The sequence below is a fragment of the Taudactylus pleione genome, unplaced genomic scaffold, assembly GCF_031769625.1.
Source record: "Taudactylus pleione unplaced genomic scaffold, aTauple2 ptg000007l, whole genome shotgun sequence".
NCBI lineage: Eukaryota > Metazoa > Chordata > Amphibia > Anura > Myobatrachidae > Taudactylus > Taudactylus pleione.
Genome location: NW_028284410.1, coordinates 16392436 through 16417805, shown reverse-complemented (window position 1 = coordinate 16417805; position 25370 = coordinate 16392436). Strand labels below are relative to the sequence as shown.

The window sequence follows — 25370 nt, the reverse complement described above, 5'->3', positions numbered from 1 at the left end:
AGCTCATACTGTACCATATTTTGAAATCCTGCATTAACCACTTAACTGACGTGGTCGCATCAGATGCAACCACACCAGGCTGAGCTTTCCCTGACATGGTCGCATCTGATGCGACCAGTCAGAAACGCCCAGTGGGCAGCTGCGGGAAGATGATCTTCCTGCAGCCACCCATCTTACAGGGACCTCCAGGTCCCTCTAGTCTGCAGCCGATTGGCAGTCCAGAGACATCCCTCACCCGGCAGATGCAGAGAGAAGCAGCCGCGGGAGGAAAATTCTGTCAGCGGTGCCTCCCCCCCTCACTAAAGCCGGCGGCTGCAGGGAAATGCAGTCGCTGGGGAAACAGTCTGCCACAAACACCTATCTCCCTCACTGAGCCCGACGGCTGCAGGGAGAAGCAGCCTCCGGGAAAGAGGCTGCTATCGGCGCCTCCTCCCTCACAAACCAGCAGCTGCAGGGAGAAGCAGCTTCCCAGGGAAACAGGCTACCAGCAGCGCCTCCACTACTCACTAAACATGCCACCCTATGTCTTGGGTAGCCAGAAATGGTAGTTCCATATCTGTACTCTGCTGCATTTTTGTTTTGACCGGACGGAGCTTTGCCCCGTGCCCTAGCATCTGCTAATCCCCGCTCCCATTGTTGATTGGTCCACAGCCCACTTTGCTCCCAGCAGTGGTGGCCATCTAGGAGTTGCAAAGCATCGATGATTTACCATAGATTTTTTGGGGGGCATCGATGGTAATCCCCGATGGACCTATTGATGGACACCACCGATGGCCATCTTTATTCCCTTTTTCCCATAGTCATCACGATTATTGTTACTATCGATTACTCCGATACATTCCTAATGAAAATTTGTTTATAAATTGAAATGTTGAACTGCTTCTGGCTGTGGGACGTGTGTGTGTGTGTGTGTGTGTATATATATACACACACACACATATACAGAGAGGGAGAGAACATCCAATTGAATAACGAAGAAAAGTTTTATCCATATATAAAGTGCATCAAATTTCAATGCATCCATAATAAAGTGCATATCCACAGAAGGCATAGGACAACCGGGTATAATCAACATGCATATAAGCCATAAGGTACTCATCAGTAGCAGCATGACCCTGGGTCCCTCAATCCAGTGACGCCTGACAGCAGCTGTTTCGGTGTTATCCAAACACCTTAATCAAGAGTATACTGCTAACTGCCCCCACACCAAGTTATATACCCACTTGTCTAACCACATAACAACACTCACCTGCAATAACACCTGCCGCACCACGCCAGGTAAGGGCAAAAGTGACACCGCACAACAGGGTCGAAAATAAGAACGTCAATAGCCACATGGCCAACTTAAAGCACAACACAGGGAAAGACGGAAGTGACGTATTTAGCAATGGGAGGTATTTAGCAACGTGGAATGTTATTTCTGCTCTTCCGTGTATGGTGCTTTTGGTTTCTTATAGGCCAGCCTGATTTTAGTCATGGACGGGTGGCGTTCTATTAGACGTCTTTCCCTGTGCTGTGCTTTAGGCTGGCCATGTGGCTATTGACGTTCTGTGCGGAACTTCGTTTCCGCCCCGTTGTGCGGTGTCACTTCTGCCCTTACCTGGCGTGGTGCGGCAAGGGAGTCTTTTTATGTTGTTAGACAAGTGGGTATATAACTTGGTGTGGGGGCAGTTAGCAGTATGCTCATGATTAAGGTGTTTGGATATCACCGAAACGGCTGCTGTCGGGCATCACTGAATTGAGGGACCCGGGGTCATGCTGCTACTGATGAGTACCTTATGACTTATATGCATGTTGTTGATTATACCCGGTTGTCCTATGCCCTCTGTGAATATGCACGAAAACTTTTTTGATGCACTTTATATATGAATAAAACTTTTTTTTCATTATTCAATTGGATGTGCTGGCTCTTTTTCTCTATTTTCGTACGGTTTATGTGCCCTGCACTCCTTGATATTCAGCTGAAGGTGTGTGCTGCCGGTCTCATTTGGAAAATGTAATTTTATATATATATATATATATATATATATATATATATATATATATATATATATATATATAAGTTATTTTTTATAAAATCGTAATGGTGGAGTTTTAAATTGATTTTTTTGACCTAATTCAATCCAAGAAAAAAACCCGACAATTTCTGAGCGGTTTTTAGATTTCAATGAGACTGGAAACTTCAGAGCAAGACTAATATACCAATTCTTAAACACTATCCAATAGTGACAGACAAAACACAGACAAGGTGAAGCTGTCTGTTCAATTCTGACACTAAATTATTTGTTTATGTTTTAGGCACATTTTACATTTATTGAACATCGTTTAATGTTTCAATCCACATGATTTTTTTGGTATGCAGTCATTATGTTGACATTCAGAATGATGACACAGATAAAATGGCGATAGTGGAAATGCCAACCGCACCTGAATTATCAGCATCAAAATTTACAACAGTTCCTGATCTGTCATACAGGATGGTGTAAATACTCACAGGTTGCTCAAGGTTCTGTGAAGCAGCATTTAATATCCACTGAAGGTTTTGCTTATCCACCTGCACTAGTGTCTGTAAAACAGTGTCTGAAGCAGCTCCTACAGGCACAGCAGGTCCTGTAACAACAGTCAATCCTTCTACTAAGGGTTGTGAGGTCTGTGGTGTAATGACGTTGTCCTGGGTGACAGGCAATTGACTCCTATTATGGATAGGCACTTCCAGGGTTTGAGCAGATGTAGAGGACGCAGGAGCTGCTGACTGAGTCCCACTTCCTAAGGTGCCAGATGGTAAAGGCACTGATGTTGTGCCAAGTGTAGTCACTAGGGGAGGCTCTGAAGCAGCAGGTGGGTTAACCAGAGGGATAGCTAATGATGGAGGCTCAGCTGTGCTGCTCTCTGCTGGGTCCAATGCTTGCATGTCTGTAGTCCAAGTTTTCATCAGTGTTTCTGTGAACAATAGAAACAATGAGAATTAGAGGGTTGGACAAATATAGGACTGGTTTCAAAAATCTAGGCCTAGCTAGCCTTCAAGTTAAAATGTATATTCTGGAAAGGGCTTACAGGGAGAGGCAGGGCCGGCTCTACTCTTAGGCAGCTGCCTAGGGTGTCAGGATCTGGGGAAGCGCCGCTGGGTCTGCCTATTACAAAATTAACTTTGACTTAATGCTGGCTACTGTGGCACCGATAAGACGCAACCTCTGCACTATCCTCTTAGGGGTTGGGAAGTGGGTATTGGTGGTGACTGGGGACAGATAGCTTTGCCTAGGGTGCCAAGAAACCTTGCACCGGCCCTGGGGAGAGGCAACTGAAACATATGGAATATATTGTGTTACCCTACAAAATGAATGCCCAAATTAATTATTTTTATTATGAGGTACTCCATTAACTGAAAGTATGGAGATGGTACACAGAAAATGAGAGATATGGTAAGAACTTACCCTTTTTATCTCTTTCTTCAAAGTCCATAGGGTCCACAGGGTTGACCTTGGGGTATAGGTTGGGAACCAAATCCGGGCACCACGCAGTTAAAGCATTCATCTCCCAGGATGCACTGGGTCCACTCTCCCTATAACCCCGCCCCCAATCCAGAGGCACCTCAGTTTGTAAGTACCAGAGGCCGTAGGAGGAAAGAAAGAGAGAGAAGACTGGAACACACAAGAACCATACTCACAGAGAAGGAGACGGGAAACCGGTGACCAGTAACACAGCCCATAAGAACCCAGGTGCGTCAGGGCGGGTGCCATGTGGACCCTATGGACATTGAAGAAAGAGATAAGGGTAAGTTCTCACCATATCTCTCATTTTCTTCTTCAGAGTCCATAGGGGGTCCACAGGGTTAACCTTTGGGATGTCACAAAACAGTCTTTGTAAGGGTGGGGACGTTCCTGTGCCGAGAGGCAAATCCATCGCCCAAAGGAAGCATCCTGAGAGGCAAAGGAATCCAATGCATAGAGTCTTAGAAAGATCTGGATAAAAGACCACCTGGCCACCTTGTAAGGCTGAACAGCCGAGGCACCTAAGCGAGCCGCCGAGGCACCACAGCGAGCCGCCCACGAGGGGACCACAGCCCGAGTAGAATAAGCATCAACAGAAACAGAAATGCCTTCCAATGTTGAGGCCCCTGAGATAAGTCATACGAATCCATCTAGCCAATGTTTGTTTATTGGCTGGCCATCCTTTCCTGTGAAATCCATAGAGCACAAATAAGGAGTCTGATTTCCAGAAGGAACTGGAACGAACCACGTAAATCCTGAGAGGCCGGACCTTAGTCAATGAGGCCACACCAGCCGAGAGGACTGGTGACTGAAATGTCTGTACCATAAGTTCCTGAATAATGTGGAACTTAAAAACCACTTTAGGAAGAAACAGGGCGAGTGCAACTCACAACCCTGTCTTGGTGAAATATCCAGAAGAGGGAGCCACATGAACGCTCCCAATACCAACACTCTTCTGGCAGATGCAAACGCCATAAGAAAGAGAGTCTAAGCTATAGACCACGTAAGGGCTATCAAAGCTAGTGGTTCAAATGAAGGCCCTAGGAGGGCACGAAGAACCACTACCAAATCCCAAGGAGCCCCTAGGGGGAATAAAGGGAGGCAGAATCCAGAAAACACCCTGAAGGAGGGACTGGATACCCGGGAGTGGAGCAATTGCACATCCTAAACATACTAACAGTGCAGAGACCCACACTATCAGGGAGGCCAGGTGGCCCAAGCCAGCTGGAAGGAATGCCAGAACTTCTGGAAATCCTAAACACCTGAGGATCGTAGCTACAGGTATGATACCATAAGAATTATGTATGCCAAATTCTGTGGCAGATGCTGGTAATAGCCTGCTTATGCACTCTTTACATCCCGATGATGACAGAGCCATAGAATCCTTAGGACCACAGTAGAGACGCAGTTAAAGACAAACTATCCAGATCCAGGGAAAGACAAGGACCCTGAGACAACAGGTCCGGATATTGAGGCAGCAGGAACGGAGTGCCGATGGAGAGACTCCGAAAATCTAAGTACCAGTGAGATCTGGGTTAATCTGGAGCCACCAGCCACCAGATAGTACCTCTGTCTCGATTGTACTTCCGAAGAACTCGAGGAAGAAGGGAGACCGGAGGAAACAGGTACACAAATTGGAAGGTCCACTTCACTGACAACGTGTCACCAAAGGTTGCTTCGGTATCTCTAGTACTGGACCCCAACACCGGCAGTGTGTGATAGAGCCAGGAGGACATGAGGACCACCTCTGGGAGGCCCCCTCTGCTCACTAGGAGTTGAAACCTCACTTGGAGAAGAGACCAGTCCACGTGATGCACGTCGTGACGGCTGAGGAAGTGTGCTTCCCAATGGAGAACTCCTGTAATGAACAATGCAGAGATGGCCGGGAGGAGACCCATGGTCTACGTCAGAATGTGTGACATTCCCGTCATTGCTGCCCAACTTTGAGTGTCTCCTAGATGTAAGTCATTGTTGTGACATCATCGGACTGAACCTTTACAGGCTTACCGTGAAGTATGCGTTAGGCCAAAGTGAGGGCCCTAAGACAGCTCGAAGTTCCAATAAGTAGATTGGCATGGTTGAATTGACGGATATCCAACTTCCCCAAAAGGAGTGCGGACCGGTCATTGCGCCCCAGAGACTGGCGTCCGTTGCAAGGATTACCCAGACCGGGATCCAAAAAGGGGTGACCCCTGGTTAGATGAGATGGCCATAGCCACCCAGATAGAGACAGACGCACCTCCAGAGAGAGCATCATCGTCTGAACATTGATCCGATGGAGAAACCTGTTCCACCTGGAGAGGATCAGTTTCTTTCTTTTCTTTTTTTTTTTTTAATCGCAAAGGCCTGGAATGGAACGGAGCATATTCTACCCTTCCGAAGGTAGACACCCTAGATTCCAGAACCCGCATTACTGAGTGTAATGACACCTGTCGACTGTGGAGACATCCAAGCACTCGTAGTTGAAGAGTGGAGATCTTGTCTGACATCAGAAGGATTCTTTGATTCTGAGAATCCAGCAGGGCTCCCAGATGATCAAACCCTGTGAGGGATTCAGGGAGGACTTTTTTCCCAGTTGATTAACCATTCGTGCTTGTGAAGGAAAGCAATGGTTAACTGGAAATGCCTTTGAAGTACCTTGGTGATCATGCTAAGAGCAGGAGGCCGTTCAGATACAGGAGCAGTCGGATACCCCGAACAAGTGGGCTGTCATAAAACTCATAAATCTGGCAAACCCTTGTGGGGCTGTGGACAGTCCAAAGGGCAGAGCCTAAAAATTGGAAGTGTTGCTGTGGCACAGCAAACCTGAGATAACGCTGATGAGAGTGTTCCACAGGTATGCGTCCTGAATATCCAGTGACACCATAAAGTCCCCATGTTCCATAGCTCGGATGATGGCGCATAGGGGTTCCCTCCTGAACCTAGGCACCTTTAGGAATTGGTTCATGGTTTTGAGATAGAGGATAGGCCAGTGAGGACCATTCGGCCTCTGAACCAGAAAGAAAGTCGGATAACCAGTCCCCCGCTGAGATAGTGAGGCTGGCATAATTACTCCTGCTTACCGCAAGGATTGTATAGCTTTCTGGATTTGTAACGTCTTGTTCGGGTCTGAAGGCAGGCCTGTGTAGCAAAACATGTGGGGAGGCCGTCTGAGCAATGAGAGGGCGTACCCGTGAGAGACCCCCATCTCTTACCCAAGCATCCGTGGTGACTTGACACCAGCACTGGGCGAACTGAGAAAGTCGGTATCTCACTCTGGGATCCCCCAGATGAAGGCCTGTCCAGTCAGGCTGAAGGTTTATCCTCAGGTTTAGAAGCAGGATGTCCGGAGTTCCAGGTCTGCTTGGTTCCGGGTATGGTGGCCCTTGTGGAGGTCGACAGCCTAGGAAAGGACTGGCCTTCAGGCTTTCCTTGAGGACAAAAAGAACTTAACAGATGTAGTCTGAGGCCTTGAAGTGGAAGTAGTTGAAGGTGGAAATGTGTGATACTGCCAACGTTGCTACAATCTTGTCAAGGTCAGGGCCAAACAAGATCTCTCTATTATAGGGTAATCCATTTTAAAGCCTATCTTGGAGTCCACCTTTGCCTTCCAGGAGCGCAGCCATAGGGTATGGCGGTGGATCCAGTCGCGGCCGAAACCCTGAAGGTTAGGAGACTGGCATCCAGTGTTGTTACTCCAACATATGAAACTGCATTTTGAATGTGAGCAACAAAAGGCATCTGATCCCCAGAAGTTTTTGAGGGAAAAAGCTCCACAAATCCATCAGCCCCGCACTCAATAGTATTAGCAACCCATGTGATAGCCATGGTTGGACGGGCAACAGCCCCTGAAAGCGAATATATTGATTTCAGGCAAAGTTACCACCTACGGATCCGTAGAATCTGTCCGGGCAGGGATGGGAGGCGTAGTAGCGCTCTTTATCAGATGAGTAACATGAAAATCCACCCCAGGTGGTGATTCCTATTACTTGCAATGACCCTCAGGGAATGGGAAACATGAGGCCAAACGCTTTTATGATACCTCTTATCTGGCGATAGCCAGACCCTCCGCCATGTGATCCACCCACAGCCGAAGACACTTTAATGCTTAAACTGAGGGTGATTTGATTTAGGTGCAGGTTCAACATCCTCTATAACTAGGATGGACTTGACCGCCAGCACCAAAGCAGGGATAATACTTGATTTAGGCTCCCGCTCATGTGAGAGCGATAGGAGTCCGATACATCATCCAGTTCACGCTTGGCTGACTATCTACATTAGACAGCAGTGCAGACTGGGAAGTAACCACAGGGCGTTTATTACGCCATTTTGTGTTTCGTAGAAACGACATCCACCCAGGGAGGCTGTTGTGGTAATCCCTGCAAGGGAAATGACAGACTGTAGTGGTACCTGAGGGAATTGCATGTACTGCGAAAACCCCCGGTAGGGAGCGATAATCTGTGTCACAGGGGTAAACCGCAAGAAACTGCGCGATACCCTGAGATGAAATGGTAGCATGTTGAAGTAACCCCAAGTGAGTTACAAAAATGAGGGCCGCCAGGCGATCCGCAATGGAGGCCAGGGTCTGGAGAAACATACCGTCCAAGGGGGTCTTGTAAGGGGCCCGGACCCTGATGGCGCCGTATACATAACCCTTAGTCAAATCCTCCATACTCATATCTGCAGTACATGACTTGCAGGATAGCAAAAATGGGTGCTGTATTGTGCGCTATTTCCTGGTCAGACATAGCTGACTAACAATCAACGTGGAAATATCAAGCAGCGCTATACTGGTCTTGACTGACGCTAAGATTAGCTGCAATGACCCATTATCAGCGTACACAGTTCCACCTAAAATATGGCAACGTGCAGCACCCAACAGTGACCAACCTCACAAATATTGACATACATATACACATACATACATATATATATATATATATATATATATATATATATAGTAAATTCAAAGAACCAGCACATCCAATAAGTAAATGCATAATAGTCTGTATTAATAAAAAAATACAAAAGCAGCAACGAGCAGCAGCATGAATCATATCAGTCACTGGTAGAGTCAAAAAAAAAAAAAAAAAGGTGAAGCATGACATCATAATGGTATACTTAACAAAACCAGGGTGGTCACCAAACTGTCAGTATGCATCTCACCGGACCCTAGGACAGCATGTCTAATCTTGACAGCTGTTTCGGCGCTGCATGCGCCTTTATCAAGAGCTCTTCACCTTTTTTTTTGGACTCTACCAGTGACTGATATGATTCATGCTGCTGCTCTTCGCTGCTATTGTATTTTTTATTAATACAGACTTTTTTTGCATTTACTTATTGGATGTGCTGGTTCTTTGAATTTACTGTCTACCATTATCTTATGTACCGTGCACTCCTTCGCTGATACATCTAAGAGTGCTACTGGGACTTGAACTTATATATATATATATACACATAGTCTCAGAACCACCCTAAGTACACCTGTATTAGGGCATGTTGTAAAGAAAAGGGATAGATATACACTGACAAGTGAGAGAATAAAGCACAAACAGTCAGCGCTAGCATAAGTCACATACAATGCAGACATACATATACATAAACATTACATACAATATACTGCAAATGGCACTACAATCAACTGCCCAAATTCAGTGTCTGGGAAGGCTATAGCGCTGTGTACACTGACCTAAATGGTGAGGTACGCAGGGGGTCTGGACTATCTGCCATCCTAGGAGATCTGCTGCTGCACCATACAGATAAAATGGCCGCCTCGAGACATCAGAGAACGCAGCTCAGGGACGCCAGACCTTGCGCTGGAAAAGCACACTGAGCTGCGGGGAGGAGCCGCTGTAACAGGGAAGGCTGCCTCCCCTGGCCGGCTATTAAACCCCGGGACGCCGGCTTCCCGCTGCCAAACTATAAGTCCCTGGTGGTCTAGTGTACACGCGAGGTATGGGGGGGGGGGGGCACCGCCACTGCCTCCGGTCTGTCCCTAGAGACCAGAGGCAAAGACTGCATATACTAGCGAGTGACCCGCGATCTTACCTGTTCCCCGGCGATCTGGCAGCAGTCCTGGGCGCCCACAGAGTCCGGCTAGCACAGACTCTGGGGTCCCGCCACGATCCCCAGATCTGTACTGGTGTCGCGGTGCCGGCAGGGTGGAGGAGCGGCAGCTTGGACATCCAATGGACAGTCCGGCGCTGCCGCTCTGACGAGTTCTAAAAATAAAAACTCAAAATAAAATTAAGCTTAGGGGTTGCTAATCAGCCCCCCTGCGATAACGGTGACCGACTCTGGCCAAGCACAACTGAAACTGAGGTGCCTCTGGCTTGGGGGCGGGGTTATATGGAGAGTGGATCCAGTGCTTCCTGGTAGCTGAAAGCTTTAACTGCGTAGTGCCCGGATTTGGTTCCCAACCTATACCCCAAGGTCAACCCTGTGGACCCCTATGGATCCTGAAGAAGAAATGAATGACTGCACACATTTCCAGCTATTATGGTAGAACATTTTTGCTTGTTTTTTCTCTAACTTCTAAGCAATGCTTTCCTGCCCAAATATTCCTCTGAATATTAGCACACCAGGTTTAATTGTATACTCTCAGCTAATTGAATTCCAAAGTCAGGGCCGGATAAGCTTGCGGGCAGGGCCTTCCTACCTATATATCTGACTGTTATTACCCAGTTTTGTTCTATTAATGTTTACAATTGTAAAGCGCAACGGAATATGCTGCGCTATATAAGAAACTGTTAATAAAATAAAATAAATAATGGATGGGGCAGTTACCCAGGGTCCCTCACCCTGCCCCAAACATTACCCCTTGGGCGGCTTCCGGAAGCATCGCAATGTATTACATCACTTCTGCTGCAGAGAGCCGGTTCCCGGCAGCATCGCGGACATGATGTACTATGCTGTTCTATTTTGGTAATTCCTACTTTATAATATAGCTCACTGTGTAAGTAAAAGTTTAATCATTATAGTGGTTAAAGCTGAAACAGTTATCAGAACACTTCCAGAACGATGTATAGCTCTCCATTTAGGAGAGTAAAGGTGGGTACACACCAGAAAGATACATCTGCAGGTGATGGTTGTTCATACACACTGAACAACTGTTCCGATGGCCGGGGGTTGCATCGCTTCCTCCTCCCCAGCGGGTTCTACAGCAAGTGTACGGGCGGTCGGCTGACCGCCCATACACACAGCACGATGAGCAGATATATCTGCCATCAGCTGTGTTGCGCACAGCCGATGTGCTATGTTTGAACCATGTTGTTCACAGACATATCGTTTATACACACTGCCCAACGTGCACACGATATATCGGAGGTGCAATTGAACGGTTGACATGTCAGCCAGTGTCTACCCTGCATAAGGGACAGTTTAGTCACACTACTGTGACACAGACACATTTTACCAGGATATAACCAAGACTGTTGTTATACACTCTTCTAGCGCTAGACATATTCCTCTTTTTTCCTGATTACTTTAAGTATGCCTGCTAAACAAAAACAGCAGAGTTCAGTGAAAGGTATATAGCAATGACTAACGCATTAAAGACAAAAAACCCAACAAGTAATGCTTAACAAGAATGAAGACAGACTGTATACATATGTCAAACCGAGTGGCAACCACCAGAAAGATATTGTGGTGGGGGGAGAAGCATCAAGAAGAGAAAGAGAGAGGGGAGAGGGAGAGAACACTGACATGGAAATTAATAGAATAAATTAATTAATAGAAAGTGAGAGCCAAGAGAGACGTAACTGACAGGCTAGCAAAGAGGAAAAGCACCAGAGAATAAGTGACAGATTACATTAAGTAGCAGAGGGTGAAGTGCAATTGAAAGAGAGGTACAGTAAAGGCAGCAGAGGAGACGATAGCCATCAGAACTATAAGAAAGATTTTGACTAACCATTTCAGCACTCAAAGATAGGATTTGTCAAGATTGCCAAGAGACTTAAAAAGTACGTACAATGAGAAGTTCTCATAACATGGGTTTATGTTATTCTTGTACCTGATTGCGGAACAGGATCATGATCTTCTGTATTTTCTGGACTCTGAAACATAGACTCAAAGATGTTTTGTGGTAACAATGAGCCCAAGGCCTGACCAGGACTCTGAAATAGGAAAAATACACAATTGAAACTACATTCACCAGTCAGATAACGACCATAGTTAGCATGCGTGTGCCTTAGCATAATTCATACCTCATGTTCTTCCCGAAGAAATTGCTACTGTCCATCCTGTATCATTAATATACAATCCCCGATATAGCAGTACTTCATTTTCTCTTTTGCTATACTGGGTCCATTGTTCCCACATAGTTCAATACATTTGTTAGGAGCATATTTATTTAGCCACCTGCCTGGCATGGTCGCATCAGATGCGACCACACCAGGCTGGGCTTTCCATGACATGGTCGCATCTAATGCGACCAGCCAGAAACGCCCACTATGCGGCTGCAGAAAGCTAATCTTCCAGCATCCGCCTACATCACTGGGACCTACAGGTCCCTCAGCACCAATGGCTGCCCCTTCAGTGTGTCCCAATCACTGCTGGCCATAGTGATCGGGCATCCGGCGGCACCCCTCTCCCGATGCGGCTACAGGCTCCAGTATATCCCGATCAATGTGGCTAGCAGTGATCAGGCAGCCGCCGTGACCCTCCACCCTGAATTAGTTGCGTTGTCGTCGTCCCCCGAGCAGTCGGCGTCGCTGCCTGTTGCTGTGTCTCTGGGTTTGATTTCTTTGCATGAGTGGATTGCATGGGTTGTTGCTGACATTTGGTAAAAATGTCATTACAATAGCACCATTACAAATATATTTACTGAGAAAAATGTTGAGGTGTTCAATTACGGCAGTCCTATATTGATCAAGACTCGATACGCTGCCTTCAATTAGGGAGGGTATACTATACAATATACTAGGGATGGTGTGACAAGTGGTTTTGCCAACGCTGATGGGCACTATTGCTGCACCAACGATGGCAGCCCCCCAACTGATGTTAAGGAAACATCGGCAGCTGCTGTCTCAAACAATCAAAGGTGTCTATCGATGGTTGAACCCATCGGCCATTGATGGTACAGCTGTCAATGGCCATCACTACAGTATACCATTAAAAAAAAATAAAAAAAAATTATGGTATTCGGTGATTAAAAAAAATAAAAAATAAATTAGTGTTGGAAAAGTTTTAAAAAGATGTTCTTGACCTAATTCAACCATTAAAAAACAAAGAAAGGGACGATTTTGTAGCGGTTTTTGGGGAAATTTTTTTTTTATCAGTTAAGTGGTTAAAAATTCTGCATAAAAATGTAAGTGCACTATAAAAAACAAAACAAAACAATAAACACCGTTCAGTGTTGCCAGTCACTTCATTGGCTTATGAAATAAATTCTGGTAGCAAAAACTCTGTTAGTTATTATTACAGAGAGTATTATGACCCCAGGGCTACAGTAATAAATATTTGATTATTTTGCCAATTTTATTATATAGTGTATTGTATTGCAGAAAGCATAAACCACAAAGCAACATATACCAATTAGTTGAAGCCAGCAAAGCTTATCATCATTATTAATATGTATTTTATACTGAGCAATTAAATGTAATTAGTGCTGACCAGGAAATATTTTGAGTAGTTAAAGACAGATTTAGAAGTTCCTGATTGAGGGCCACCCTAAATAGACAGTGCCAAGTTTTCCCCAGCAGAAAATATGACAGCACTTGTGTATAACTCAATTAAGTGCTGCATTAAACAAACAAACAAACCAAAACAAACATCAGGACTACACGATATATAGGACTATACAAACAACATACTACATAATATATTTAACGATTTTGCCAATTCCGACTCATCTGAATGACAAATCGTTAAAAAATAAGAGATATGGTAAGAACTTATCTCTTGTTATCTCTATTTCTACGAAGTCCATAGGGTTCCACAGGATACCTTGGGGCATAGGCGATGGCGGCAGCATCAGGCACCACAGAGTTAAATCTTTTAGCCTCCCAGGATGCACTGGGGTCGCTCCTGTATACCCCACCCCCTAGCTAAGGCCATCAATTTCGTAACAAGCCATAGGCTGGAGGAGGAGAAGAAAAAGAGAAGACAGTCTGGAACACACAAGAATCACGTTCTCACCAGAGGAAGACGGAAAAACCGGCGACCAGATGAAAGCCCATCTGCAGTACAGGTGCGACAGGGCGGGAGTCCTGTGGAACCCTATGAACTTCGTATATAGAGATAAAGGTAAGTTCTTACCATCTCTCATTTTCTACTACAGGGTCCATAGGGTATCCACAGGATACCTTGGGGATGTCCCAAAGCAGTATCCTTTAAGGGTGGGGACGCTCCTGTGCTGGAAGGAGAATCCGCCGCCCGAAGGAAGCATCCTGAGAGTCGAAGGTATGAAAAGCATAATGCCTTACAAAAAGTATGGACAGAAGACCACGTGGCTGCCTTGTACAGCTGAACAGCAGAGACACCACGGTGAGCTGCCCACGATGGACCCACAGACCAAGTAGATGAGTTCTAACAGAGGATGGAACAGGAAAGCCTTTATGAATGTAAGCCTCTGAAAACTCCATGCGAATCCATCCTGCCAAAGTATGCTTAGTGGCAGGCCAACCCATCTTATGGAAACCATAGAGGACAAACGGAGTCAGATTTCCTAAGGGAACTGGTACGATCAAGATAAATCCTTAGAGCACGTACCACATCTAAGGAGACCTCACTAGCGGAGAGGTCTGGAGAAAGAAAGCCAGTACTATGATTCCTTAGTAATACGGAAACTATATACCACCAGAGGTAGAAAACCAGGGCAAGTGCAAAGCACCGTCCTGTCACTATGAAAAATCAGAAAGGGCGACCTGAGAGAGACCCCAAATCTGACACCCTTGTAGCAGAAGTAATGGTCAAAAGGAATACAGCCTTAGCTGTAAGCCATTTTAAATCCACTGAGCCTAGCTGTTCAAATGGTGGGCCCTGGCGAGCTCTTAAGACCACAGCCAAATCCCAAGGAGCCACTGGTGGGATGAAGGGAGGCTGAATACGAAGTACACCTTGCATAAAGGCGTGGACATCAGGAAGTGTAGCAATCCTACGCTGAATCTAGACTGATAGGGCAGAAATTTGCCACTTCAGTAAAGCAAGGCGAAGACCGTGATCTAAGTCCGCCTGTAGGAAAGCCAAAACCCTGGATATCCTAAAGACCTGAGGATTATATCCTTTAGGACAACACCAAAGAAAGTATGCCACACACAGTGGTAAATTCTTGTAGAAGTAGATTTTCCAGTTTTGGTGTTAACCACAGAGCCGGAAAAACTCCTGGACTTTAAGAGGGCTGTCTCAACAGCCATGCTGTCAAAGACAGATAACCCAGGTCCGGAGATGGAAAGGACCCTGAGACAACAGGTCCGGATATAAAGGCAACCATATCGGAGTGTCTACTAAGAGACCCCGAAGATCTGAGAACCAGTGCCATCTGGGCAACTCTGGAGCTATCAACAGAAGTGTGTCACCTTCTTGCTTGAAACTGCAAACCAGTCGAGGAAGAAGGGAAAACGGAGGGAATGGGTACACAAACTTGAAGGTCCATCTGATCGACAGAGCGTGTACCAGAACAGATTCTGCGTCTCTTGTTCCTGACCCGTACACTGGCAGCTTGTTGTTGTGTCGGGAGGCCCTGAGGTCCATGTCTGGAAGGCCCCACTTGTTCACCAGATGTTGAAATACCTCCCGGGGAAGAGACAATTCCCCTGGATTCACGTCTTGACGGCTGAGGAAGTCTGCTTTCCAGGACCCCTGGTATGAACACTGCTGAAATGGCAGGGAGAGTGACCTCCGCCCAAGCAAGAATGCGGGACACCTATGTCAGAGCTGCCCAACTTTGGGCTCCATCTTGGCGGTTATGAAAATCACCGTGGTGGCCTTCCAAAATTCCAAGAGATTTATTGGAAGTGCAGATTTTGTTAGCGTCCACCTTCCTTGAAAGAAGTGTGGACCCGGCACTGCACCTCAGCCTCGGAGACCGGCACCCGTCGTCAGAAGGACCGAGTCAGCAAAGCAAAAGGGACGCCCCCTGTCCAGGTGAGCAGTCCGCAGCCACCAGGCTAGAGACAGACGTACCGACGGAGAAAGCACAAATGTCTATGTCTTTATCCGATTGGGCAACCCCTCACAGCTGTAGTGGATCAACTGCTGCAGAGGCCTGGAGTGGAACTGGGCATATTCCACCACGTCGAACATCGACCACACGGAGCCCAGTAACCTAATTGCTGAGTGCACAGGCAACCGACGGCTGCGAAGGCAACTGCGTATTCCTGCCTGTAATGCAGAGATCTTGTCTTCTGTTACAAAGATCCCCAGGAGATGGAAGACCAACAGGGCTCCGAAATGGAGCATCCTCAATGAGGGAACTAGGGTGGACTTCTTTAAGGTTATCAGCGAACCAGTATTCTGCCTCACAGATATATTTAGTAGCAGATTGCGCTGAAGGATTCCTGGAGATCCTGCTAACAACAGGAGGTCGCTCAGATAGGACAACAGGCGGACCCCCTGCATCCGCAGGTGGGAAGCCATGACTTTAGTAAATACTCGAGGCGCAGTGGTCAGACCAAAGGGCAGTGCCTGAAACTGGAAATGGCGGCTAAGCACCGCAAACCCGAGGAATTGCTGATGCGCTAAGATAATAGGCATTCTGAATGTCTAGAGACACCCTGAAATCCCCGGGTTCCATTTCCAATACAATGGAATGAAGAGCCTACATCCTGAACCGAGGAACCCTGAAAGACCTGTTTAGGGACCGGAGGTTGGTCTGATGGAAGGCCTGTAGTGAAAAACCGTCTGGGAGGCCTTTGCCGAAAGGAGAGGCATACCTCTCTGGCCCAAGTGACCACGGTAGTCAGATACCCGCATTGGGCGAACTGAAAAAGCCGGCCTCCCACTTAGGGGTCCCCCCAAGGGAAGGCCCGTCAGGCCGAAAGCTTATCGTCCGAGTTGGGAGTAGGACATGTTGTACTCTAAGCCTGCTGCTTTGGAGAGGCCGATATCCTGGTTGCTGACTGCCTAGGAAAGGACTGCACTTTCTATTTACCCTGGGTCCCATAGGGCCGAAAGGACAAAGCACCAGACCCAGAAGGGACCGCAGCTGATGGCAGACACGCAGACTTAGCTGCTGCCAGAGTATCCATAATTCAAATGAGGTGCAAATAGGACCTGTCTATGAAAGGGCAAGTATTCCAAACTCTATTTGGAGTGCAACCATAGGGAGCGGCAAGCTGCCACGGCTGCCGAGAAGAATCTGGAAGCGAGGAGACTTATGTCCAAGGCTGCCTGATTAATATACGTGGTTTAGTCTCTGAGATTGCCCACCAACTCTGCCTATTCCGGCGACGAGTCAGAGTCCAGAGACAATTCCAAGCTATCAGCCCAGCGCTCCATGGCTCTGGCCACCGAACACACGGCCTATAACGGTCCGGACGCCCCTCCAGCAAGGGAATAAAGAGAATCTAGGCATATTTAAACCTTACGATCCGTGCATCCTTGAAAAAGGACATGGGTAACGCAGCACTCAATAGGCGTGTTACAGGAGAAACTACCTGAGGCAGAGTTTCCCACTTGGAAAAACAATTATCCGCAAAGGGGTATGCGACAGCCAAACATTTCTGAGGCTGGCATCTTCTACCCGGATTTCTCCACGCTTTCTCTAAATGATCCAACACTGACCAGATAGAGGAACGCAGTGGCTTCACCTTTAATATCCTTAAAGAAGGCATATTAAGTTTTGGGCACGGGGGGATCGTTATCCTTAATAACCAAGACCGAATGGACTGCCCGTAGAAGGCCTGGTACATATATTTTTGACTTAGACTCCACCTTTTAGTACGAAAGTGTTCCTGGTCTGAAAGGTCAAAAACAAAATATCACCGTCATCAGATGTCATGGCAACATTATAATGCAGAACATTCTGATACACTACAGGCTCAATGATGACTCCCCTGCAACACGTCCTTTAGGTGCCGTACCGTATTGGACAGAGAACTTACACACGCAGGTTCCTGCGAGACCTGGGTAGACAAGAGCGGGAGACACTGGGGTATCACCAGCTGCCTGGGGCACCCCTCTATTGGCGAGAACCCGACCGACTGCCGTTATAATCCATTTGGGGAAACGCAGATGGTAACGCTGGGGTTGTGGCCAGCTGACCCACAAGGGTATAAGTGCCCTAGCAAAATAAGGCCAGGGCATTCCTGCACAGACCCCGGCACAGTAATTGGGCGTGATATCAGAAAACATGCCCTGCATAAACCCCCAGTGATTAAATCACCCTCCGCTACTGGTACCTGACAAGTGGTACACTGTAGCTGTAGTGGAAATTCACGTTCACTCTCAGACATAACGAGTGTAACGGAGTGTATGTGACTCCCCTCTCAGATAAATACTTTTATAGTGAGGCATAACTACCCTGCAGCACCGCACCGCAAGGGTTGGATAGTAAAAAGGCTGATAGTCAGAGTGAAAGTACAGTCACAGCGCTAGCAATAAGTCACATACAATGCAGAAATAACATGCTGCACTACCAGCGCTGAGATCAACTACACAGACCAGAGCCTGGTAGAAAACAGCACAGCATACACTGACCTTACCTTAGTTGAAGGAGAGGTATGCAGGGGGACCCGGACCACACAGCCACCAGCTGCGCTTGCACATTCAGGTAAAATGGCTGCCGAGGAGCAGAGAGGAGGCGGGCCTTGGGGGAGGAACGCTGAACACAGCCCGCCAGACCGCTGTGGAGAGGCGCTGTGCAGCGGGGGAGGCGCCGGCTGTAAACAGGGAAGGCGTGCTCCCCTGGCATGCATTTAACCCCAGGGAGGCGGGACGATTACCGCTCAGCCGCGGCCTGCTGTCCCTGGGGCTTGTGGAAGCGCAGGTTAATACCTGGCTCCACTCGCAAGCCAGTCCCCAGGGAGCCCCCTGCCTGGGGACTGAGGACTGTGTTTTCCGGCGTGTACCCGCCGCTGACCTTGTCCCCTTAGATCCGGCCACAGTCCGGGTGGTCCGGGGTCACCGCTAGCCGTGACCCCAGACCCCCACCAGCATCCCCGGATCGGTACCGGCGGGGAGGAGCGACAGCATGGACGTCTGAACAGACTGTTCCATGCTGTCTGCTCTATATGTGCAGTCACAGCTGCCTCGGAAGATCTTCAGGGGCTGTAACAGCCCCACTCTGCGACATGTGCTCTGACTCCTGGCCGGGCACCGACAAAAACTGATGGCCTTGGCTAGGGGGTGGGGTATAGAGGAGCGACCCCAGTGCATCCTGTGGTGCCCGATGCTGCTGCCATCGCCTATACCCCAAGGTATCCTGTGGATACCCTATAGACCCTGTAGTAGAAATGTGTAGTGTGTATACACTACATCGTGTAGTGCGCGCTCCTGTGGGGTCGCCAGCCTCATCACTTGATCTTATGTGCAGCCTGTAAGATCAGATGATGTGGCAGTCGATCCCATGCAGCTCTATGTGGGGGGGCCGGCATATCGGGAGGTCGGGCACCAGATCGCCCAGTGTGTACTGGCCGCTTGATATGTCGGCCCTGGGATCATCGGCGACATCGCTGGGTACCACATCGTTTAGTGTGTACCCAGTTTGAGCCTTTAAAAGTACAAACTGATCACAGATGGGGCTGGTGCAAGTGTGCACAGATTAGTGATGACGGGTCATTGAAACGCAGATGTATAGAAAAGGTGCAACCCCATACATGCAGCCAATTTAGTATACAAGCGAATATTTGCCTAGATTTCAGAACATGTAACTTTGAAGTCGACTTGTGTGCAACTCAAGCCCCATTCTCCAAAGTATTCGTCAAATACTGTCGGTGTGGGTAAAGGGTTTGAAAACATATTTAATAAATGCCAATTAGGAAGCTGGCTGTCAGGGCACTAGAATTGGATGAACTCTATTCAGGGACCGTAGGGTTGGCTGGGTAAGTGGAGTGATGGATGATTGGGAGCTTTATGAAGCACCTCCCCATGAGAGAGAACACAGAGCTGCTGCAGGTACGGATGTACTGAGGAGGCGGGCCACAAGAGGAAGTGGTTCTTCACGTAGGCAGCAGACAGAACTGAGTACTGGAAACACTGTGCTTTAGAGAGAGCTGATACAGCGAGGATACCCACAGGTAAACCTGGATATGGCAGGCAGTGCTGAAGGCTGTAGCAGCGATGAGAACTGGACACTGCCCTGGGTGTTGGAGGACAGTGGTGATAGCTGTACAGCAGAGAGTAATGGTGTCTGCACTGGTAGTTTGAGACAGCGATGTTTAGTTGCAACAGCAGAGGGTACCAGTGTGTCTGCGCTGGCAATTGGGAAAAGAGATGATGACTAACAGCAGAGTGTACTGGTGCCTGCACTAATAGCAGCACTGTTTAGCTGCAACAGGTGGTTGGAGACAGCACTTAACTGTACTGCAGGGAGTACTGGTGTCTGCGCTGGTATTTGGGAACAGCACTGATGACTGCTGATGTGGTGATTTTCAGAACAAAGCTGTCGCTGAGACAGCTCAGCTGTTGAGCAGAACTGGACTGCAAAGCTGATGATGACCGGACAGGTGGACTGAACAGTAACAGAACTGCAGATGCGACCTGGAGCCAGGAAACTGACACTAGAGGGATGTTGTTCTGGCAAAGGACAGAACACAGGAGCTGACAAATAGTTTGCCCTATCCTCCTATAGGCTGTACGAGTCAGGAAATCAGAACAGCGGACCTAATTGGTGGAAATGATATCATGCAACATAGCCAAGATGAAGGCACCCATGCTGAGGCAGAGCTGGAAAGGATGCAGCAGGAACGCTACCCACATGGCTGACTGAAGGGGCTGATACCGGAGAAGGCTTGTGGTGACCCACTTGATTCTAACACAGTGATGTGGAACACTGGCTCATGCACGTGCTTCTCTGTGCTCAGTGTTTATTTTTATTTTTTTTAAATAAGGTTTTATTTTTGAATTTTTAAATATACACTCAAAACAGCAGAATAGACATAAGGCATGGCAAATTTGTGCATGAAAACAGAACATAGAATTGGCATATATGAAGACTAAAGTATACACACAAAAAAAAAAAATCAGCAAGAACAAGGAGAGATTACCTAAATACATACTGTGTTACATTAAACACTCTTATATAAAAGAGATCAGGGCACCCATAATACAATAAAACACAGGACAGAAAATAGTAATACGCATATAGACCACAAGTACCTAAACCCCATAGGACAAAGTACCTAAACCCCATAGGACAAAGTTTACTGCCCCCCCCGTAAACATACAAAATTACTGTAGAGGAAAAGGCAGCCCCATAGAACTGAGGGCCTGATTCAGACCCGCTCGCGAGCCAGTCGATGGTGTGCTCTGAGCACGCGCAGCGGTTGCACTGCGCGTGCACAAGCCCCGGAGCGAGAAAGAAAATCTCTCGCTCCGTGGCTCACTACAAAAGGGACGGCTGTCGATGTTGATCGACAGCTCGCCCCGTTTTGTAGGCGTGGCAGGGGGGTGGCTTCACAAACGGAGGATTTCCCAAGCAATCGCCTGCTGTTTGTGGGCGGCCCCACTGACATCACCAGTGATGTCAGTGAGAGAGCTTCCGGCTCTAGTAGAGCCAGAATCTCTCTGGGGCTTGCTGCCACGAGACCCTACCACAAGGGTCTTGTCGCAAGCCCGATGGTCTTGACCATCGCGACCATCATCCTGGCCGCTCGCAATAGCGGTGGGTGGTCACCCACAGCTAGGCCGCACAAAAAAATACAAAAAACGCCCAGATTCAGAGCGAGTGCTCTTTCAGAGCGTCCATCTCTGAATCAGGGCCTGAGCTCAGTATTCAAACGCTAATCATCCAATGAGGTTCATTACTCACAAAACTTTACTTTTGTTATACCCTCTGTGACACCGCCAGGATTCTTTGCATTAATTACCTTATACTCTGCAGCTTTCACATTACAGAGATTTTCAAAGGCATAGCTGAATAAAATTGATGATACATGTACTGAAATCTTGTCTGAAAACATTAAACATCAGAGCCACAGGGTGTTAAGTAGCCAGTAATATGTAATGCATGCTAAAATTAAAGCTAGAACTAAAATATATAACAAAAATATTATGCTAGCAACATATATATTTGCAATTAGCCAAAATACTTACTGCTTCAACATTTTCCCGCAGTTCAGAATCTGTGGATAAAGTGCTTAAATCACTAAGACAGAGCCAATGGCTTGCATCCTAAAACATAAAATAAAAAAGAGCAGTTAATGTATGTTCTTAGTTACCACGTTGAGCTCATGGGAAGGCTAGTAATGACTAGGGCCCTCATTCAGAGCCGTTCGCTATTTGCGGTCGTTCGTTTAAAAACAAGGGGTGGCTATTCAAATGATCCGTACGCACATTGCAGTCTGTTCACACCTCTAAGTCTGAACGAACGAGCAAAACATACGCTCGTTTATTTGTTAAAAACGCCCCCTGGCCGCTCGCATCCTACGTCATGTCCGCTATTTATTAGATTAATCGAGTACATCGACAAGGGTATGAACTGCTCGCTATTCTTGTGGTTGGTGTTTGCTACCACAAATTTGCGAGCAGTTCTGGCTCTAAAATAACCCAGTGACGTGGTCAATGACGCTGCTGTTTTAAATATACACACCCATAAAACGCCCGTTTTGACCTTTAAGCACGCCTGCGTTCGGATCTCCACTCCCCATTTTCAAGCACCTTCCCCTGTTACCACCCACATACGCCTCATTCTGTCACTCAAAATAGCAGGCACTCGCTATATAGCGTACAAAGGATTTTCGGCCGCACTGACTGGTTCGCGCATGCGTACTAAAAAGCGTACGCATGCGCAGATGTGCAAACATCGCTCGGAACGAGCGTACTGCCGCTAACGAGCGGCTCTGAATGAGGGCCTAGGCCACTTATTCATAGATAAGGACTGGTACACATGGTAGTTGGCAGTTACTATATTACAACTGAATGGACCCTAGTGGCCTATTCCTGCAGTTACATAGAGAACTTCTTCACAAAGCTTCAATAGAGCACATACACCATGAAAGCCCTGTGGGCAGGTACAGCCTATATCATCCTGAGTATATTACCTCTACATTCATTCATGTGTTAATATAAATGTGTAAAGCGTTACAAATGTACTAATGGCAATTTCAATGTGCTTGGTTCAAAAAAGCCCTCATTCTATGTCCTTAGTTAGAGAAATAAATGTTAGTGGACATTAGCTCTCATTTTTTCACGATATTTTTTGTCTGCTCTTCACTGGTTGTTGGTGATCTACCACTTAGGTGATGGTTAGGGATCACTTAGGATTTGTGTTTACTGCATTGGTGGTTCAGTGTGTTTGTCACTGTGACAGCGGCAGCCCTGTCGCCGCACGCTGCGGAGCGCACATAGACAGCCCAGCCTGTCATTTGTATTCTCAGGGCTGTTTGTTTACATGGTTAGTTCCGCCCACATGACACCTGGCAGCCAATGAGCTTCTGGTGGGCTTGGCCAGGAGTGATCAGTGTGGGACAGGTGTTTAAGGTATTGGAGCCATTATTTGGTATATTAGCTGGCTTGGGAGATGTAAGCACTACGCCCCAGAGGAAAACAGTTTATCTGTTGTAACGGGTGTTGGACTTCTGCAGCCGCTGCACTTTGTACACAGGATGACCTGTTTAAACTAATGAATAAAGGAATTCTACTACTAAACCTGAGTGCTGGTCTTTTTTTAAAAAAATGCACCTAAGTCACAACGCGATGCGACTAGGACACACCAGCAGACTCTGCTGATTAATTTGGTAACGCTTGTATATCTGTATGCAACGGAGACTGTGTATGAAGCACAACGGAACGTGAAATGAAAAAAGCTGTGGCCGCTACATTGTAACACTTCGTATTCAGAGACTCAGATATACAATTGTTGCATTTCAAATTAATCAGCACAGTCTGCTGGTCCGTCCTAGTCGCATTGGTCATGGTAACAGACAAGCGACACTGGCTCAAATCACATCCACATTCAATGCAGGAGGTACCAAATGCATATCCAGCAGGTCAGTGCAGCATTCTTTAGCTTCCATGGGATATGGGAGTAGAAGCCTACCAGAGTGCCCGTTAACACGACGACAACGGACACAGCGCAACACCTGGGCTTATGACGTCGCAAATTGGCCCTGAAGGACTGGCAACATGTGGCGTGGTCCAATGAGTCATGGTTCCAGTTGTTTCTGGCTGATGGTAGGGTTCAGGTGTGGCGCAGAACTATGGACCCCAGTTGTCAACAAGGCTATTGTGACGCATTGAGCCAGTTGCGGAGGGCAATTTGGCGAAAACTACCTGGGGTGCTGCGAACGCGCATAGTATTGCTGCACGATAACTCCAGGCCACACTCAGCCAACCACACGTCTGAGTTGTAACGACGCTACCATTTGGAAGTACTGGGCCATCCTCCCTTCAGTCCTGACCTGGCACTTAGTGATCTCCAGCTCTTTGGACCATTGAAGTGGACCTGGGTGGAAGACAATTCGCAACAGATGGTGAATTTCAGCAAGCAACCATGTCCTGGCTTCAGGAGTTTGACATGGATTTCTTCTGTGCCGGGATTGATGTCTTGGTGTACCATTGGAACAAATGCTTAGACAAGTATGGGGACTATGTGGAAACCTAATCTGTACCAAGGCCATACTATTGCTTATACGTATATGTAGAAGTTGAATAAATGTATGCAATGAGAGATCTTGTTAACTTATTTATTGAACCACATTTTTATATATATATGTTTCTCAAACCTTTCCTGAACAATTTTTGCAATGTGGCAGAGCACATTATCCTGCTAAAAGAGGCCACTGTCATCAGGGAAGAAAGAGTGTACTTGGCCTGCAACAATGCTTAGGTAGGTGGTACGTGTCTAAGGAACGTCTACATGAATGCCAGAACCCAAGATTAACCAGCAGAACATTGCCCAGATAATCACAGTGCCTCCTCAGTCTTGCCTTCTTCCCATCGTACCTCCTGGTGCAATCTCTTCCCCAGGTAAACGACGTATACTGTCCACATGATGTAAAAGAAAACATGTATCATACCAGGCCACCTTTCATTTCTCTATGGACCAGTTCTGACGCTCAAGTACCAATTGTAGGGACTTTCAGCCGTAGACAGGGGTCAGCATGGACACTCTGACAGGTTTGAAGCTAAGCAGCCCCACACGCAGCAAGCTGCGATGCACTGTGTGTTCTGACATCTTTCTATCATAACCAGCATGAACTTTTTTAGCCATTTGTGCTACAGTAGCTTTTCTGTGGAATCGAACCAGACAGGCTAGCCTTCGCTTACCATGCACATCAATGAGCCTTGGGAGCCCATGACCATGTCGCTGGTTCACCGGTTGTCTTTTCTTGGACCACTTTTGGAATATACTAACCACTTCAGACTGGAAATACCCCACAAGACCTGCCATTTTGGAGATGCTCTGTTGCAGTTGTCTAGCCATCACAATTTGGCCCTTGGCGAAGCTGCTCTGATCCTTACACTTGCCCATTTTTCCTGCTTTCAACACATCAACCTCAAGAACTGCTGCCTAATATATACTACTCCTTGAGAGGTGCCATTGTAACGAGATAATCAATGTTACTCACTTCACCTGTCAGTTGAGCGCTGTGGATTAAAGCCTAGCGTGCATTTATAGTATGTATGTATGTATGTATGTATGTATGTATGTATGTCACACAATGGAACATATCAGAGCATTATATAACTTCCAGTTCTCTCTTGTGATTACCATTTCTCATACAGCTGCAAGGGATGTGTTCCACATGGAAGCGCATTGGAAAAAAATATTGATCACCACCTCTGGTTTTAGTCTTCTAGTTG

General features: G+C 47.1%; 1 protein-coding gene across 2 annotated transcripts in view; it reads right to left on the bottom strand.

Annotated features, from left to right (window-relative positions):
- Positions 1 to 25370, bottom strand: part of MTF1 (metal regulatory transcription factor 1) — a 66089-nt gene that overhangs the window by 12386 nt on the left and 28333 nt on the right. For both annotated transcript variants that reach the window (XM_088462294.1, XM_088462296.1), the window contains exons 7-9: positions 21660 to 21737; positions 11479 to 11581; positions 2495 to 2940 (exon numbers count right to left, since the gene is read on the bottom strand). In XM_088462294.1, the coding sequence (XP_088318420.1) occupies positions 2495 to 2940; positions 11479 to 11581; positions 21660 to 21737 (627 nt within the window). The remainder of the gene's footprint in view (positions 1 to 2494; positions 2941 to 11478; positions 11582 to 21659; positions 21738 to 25370) is intronic.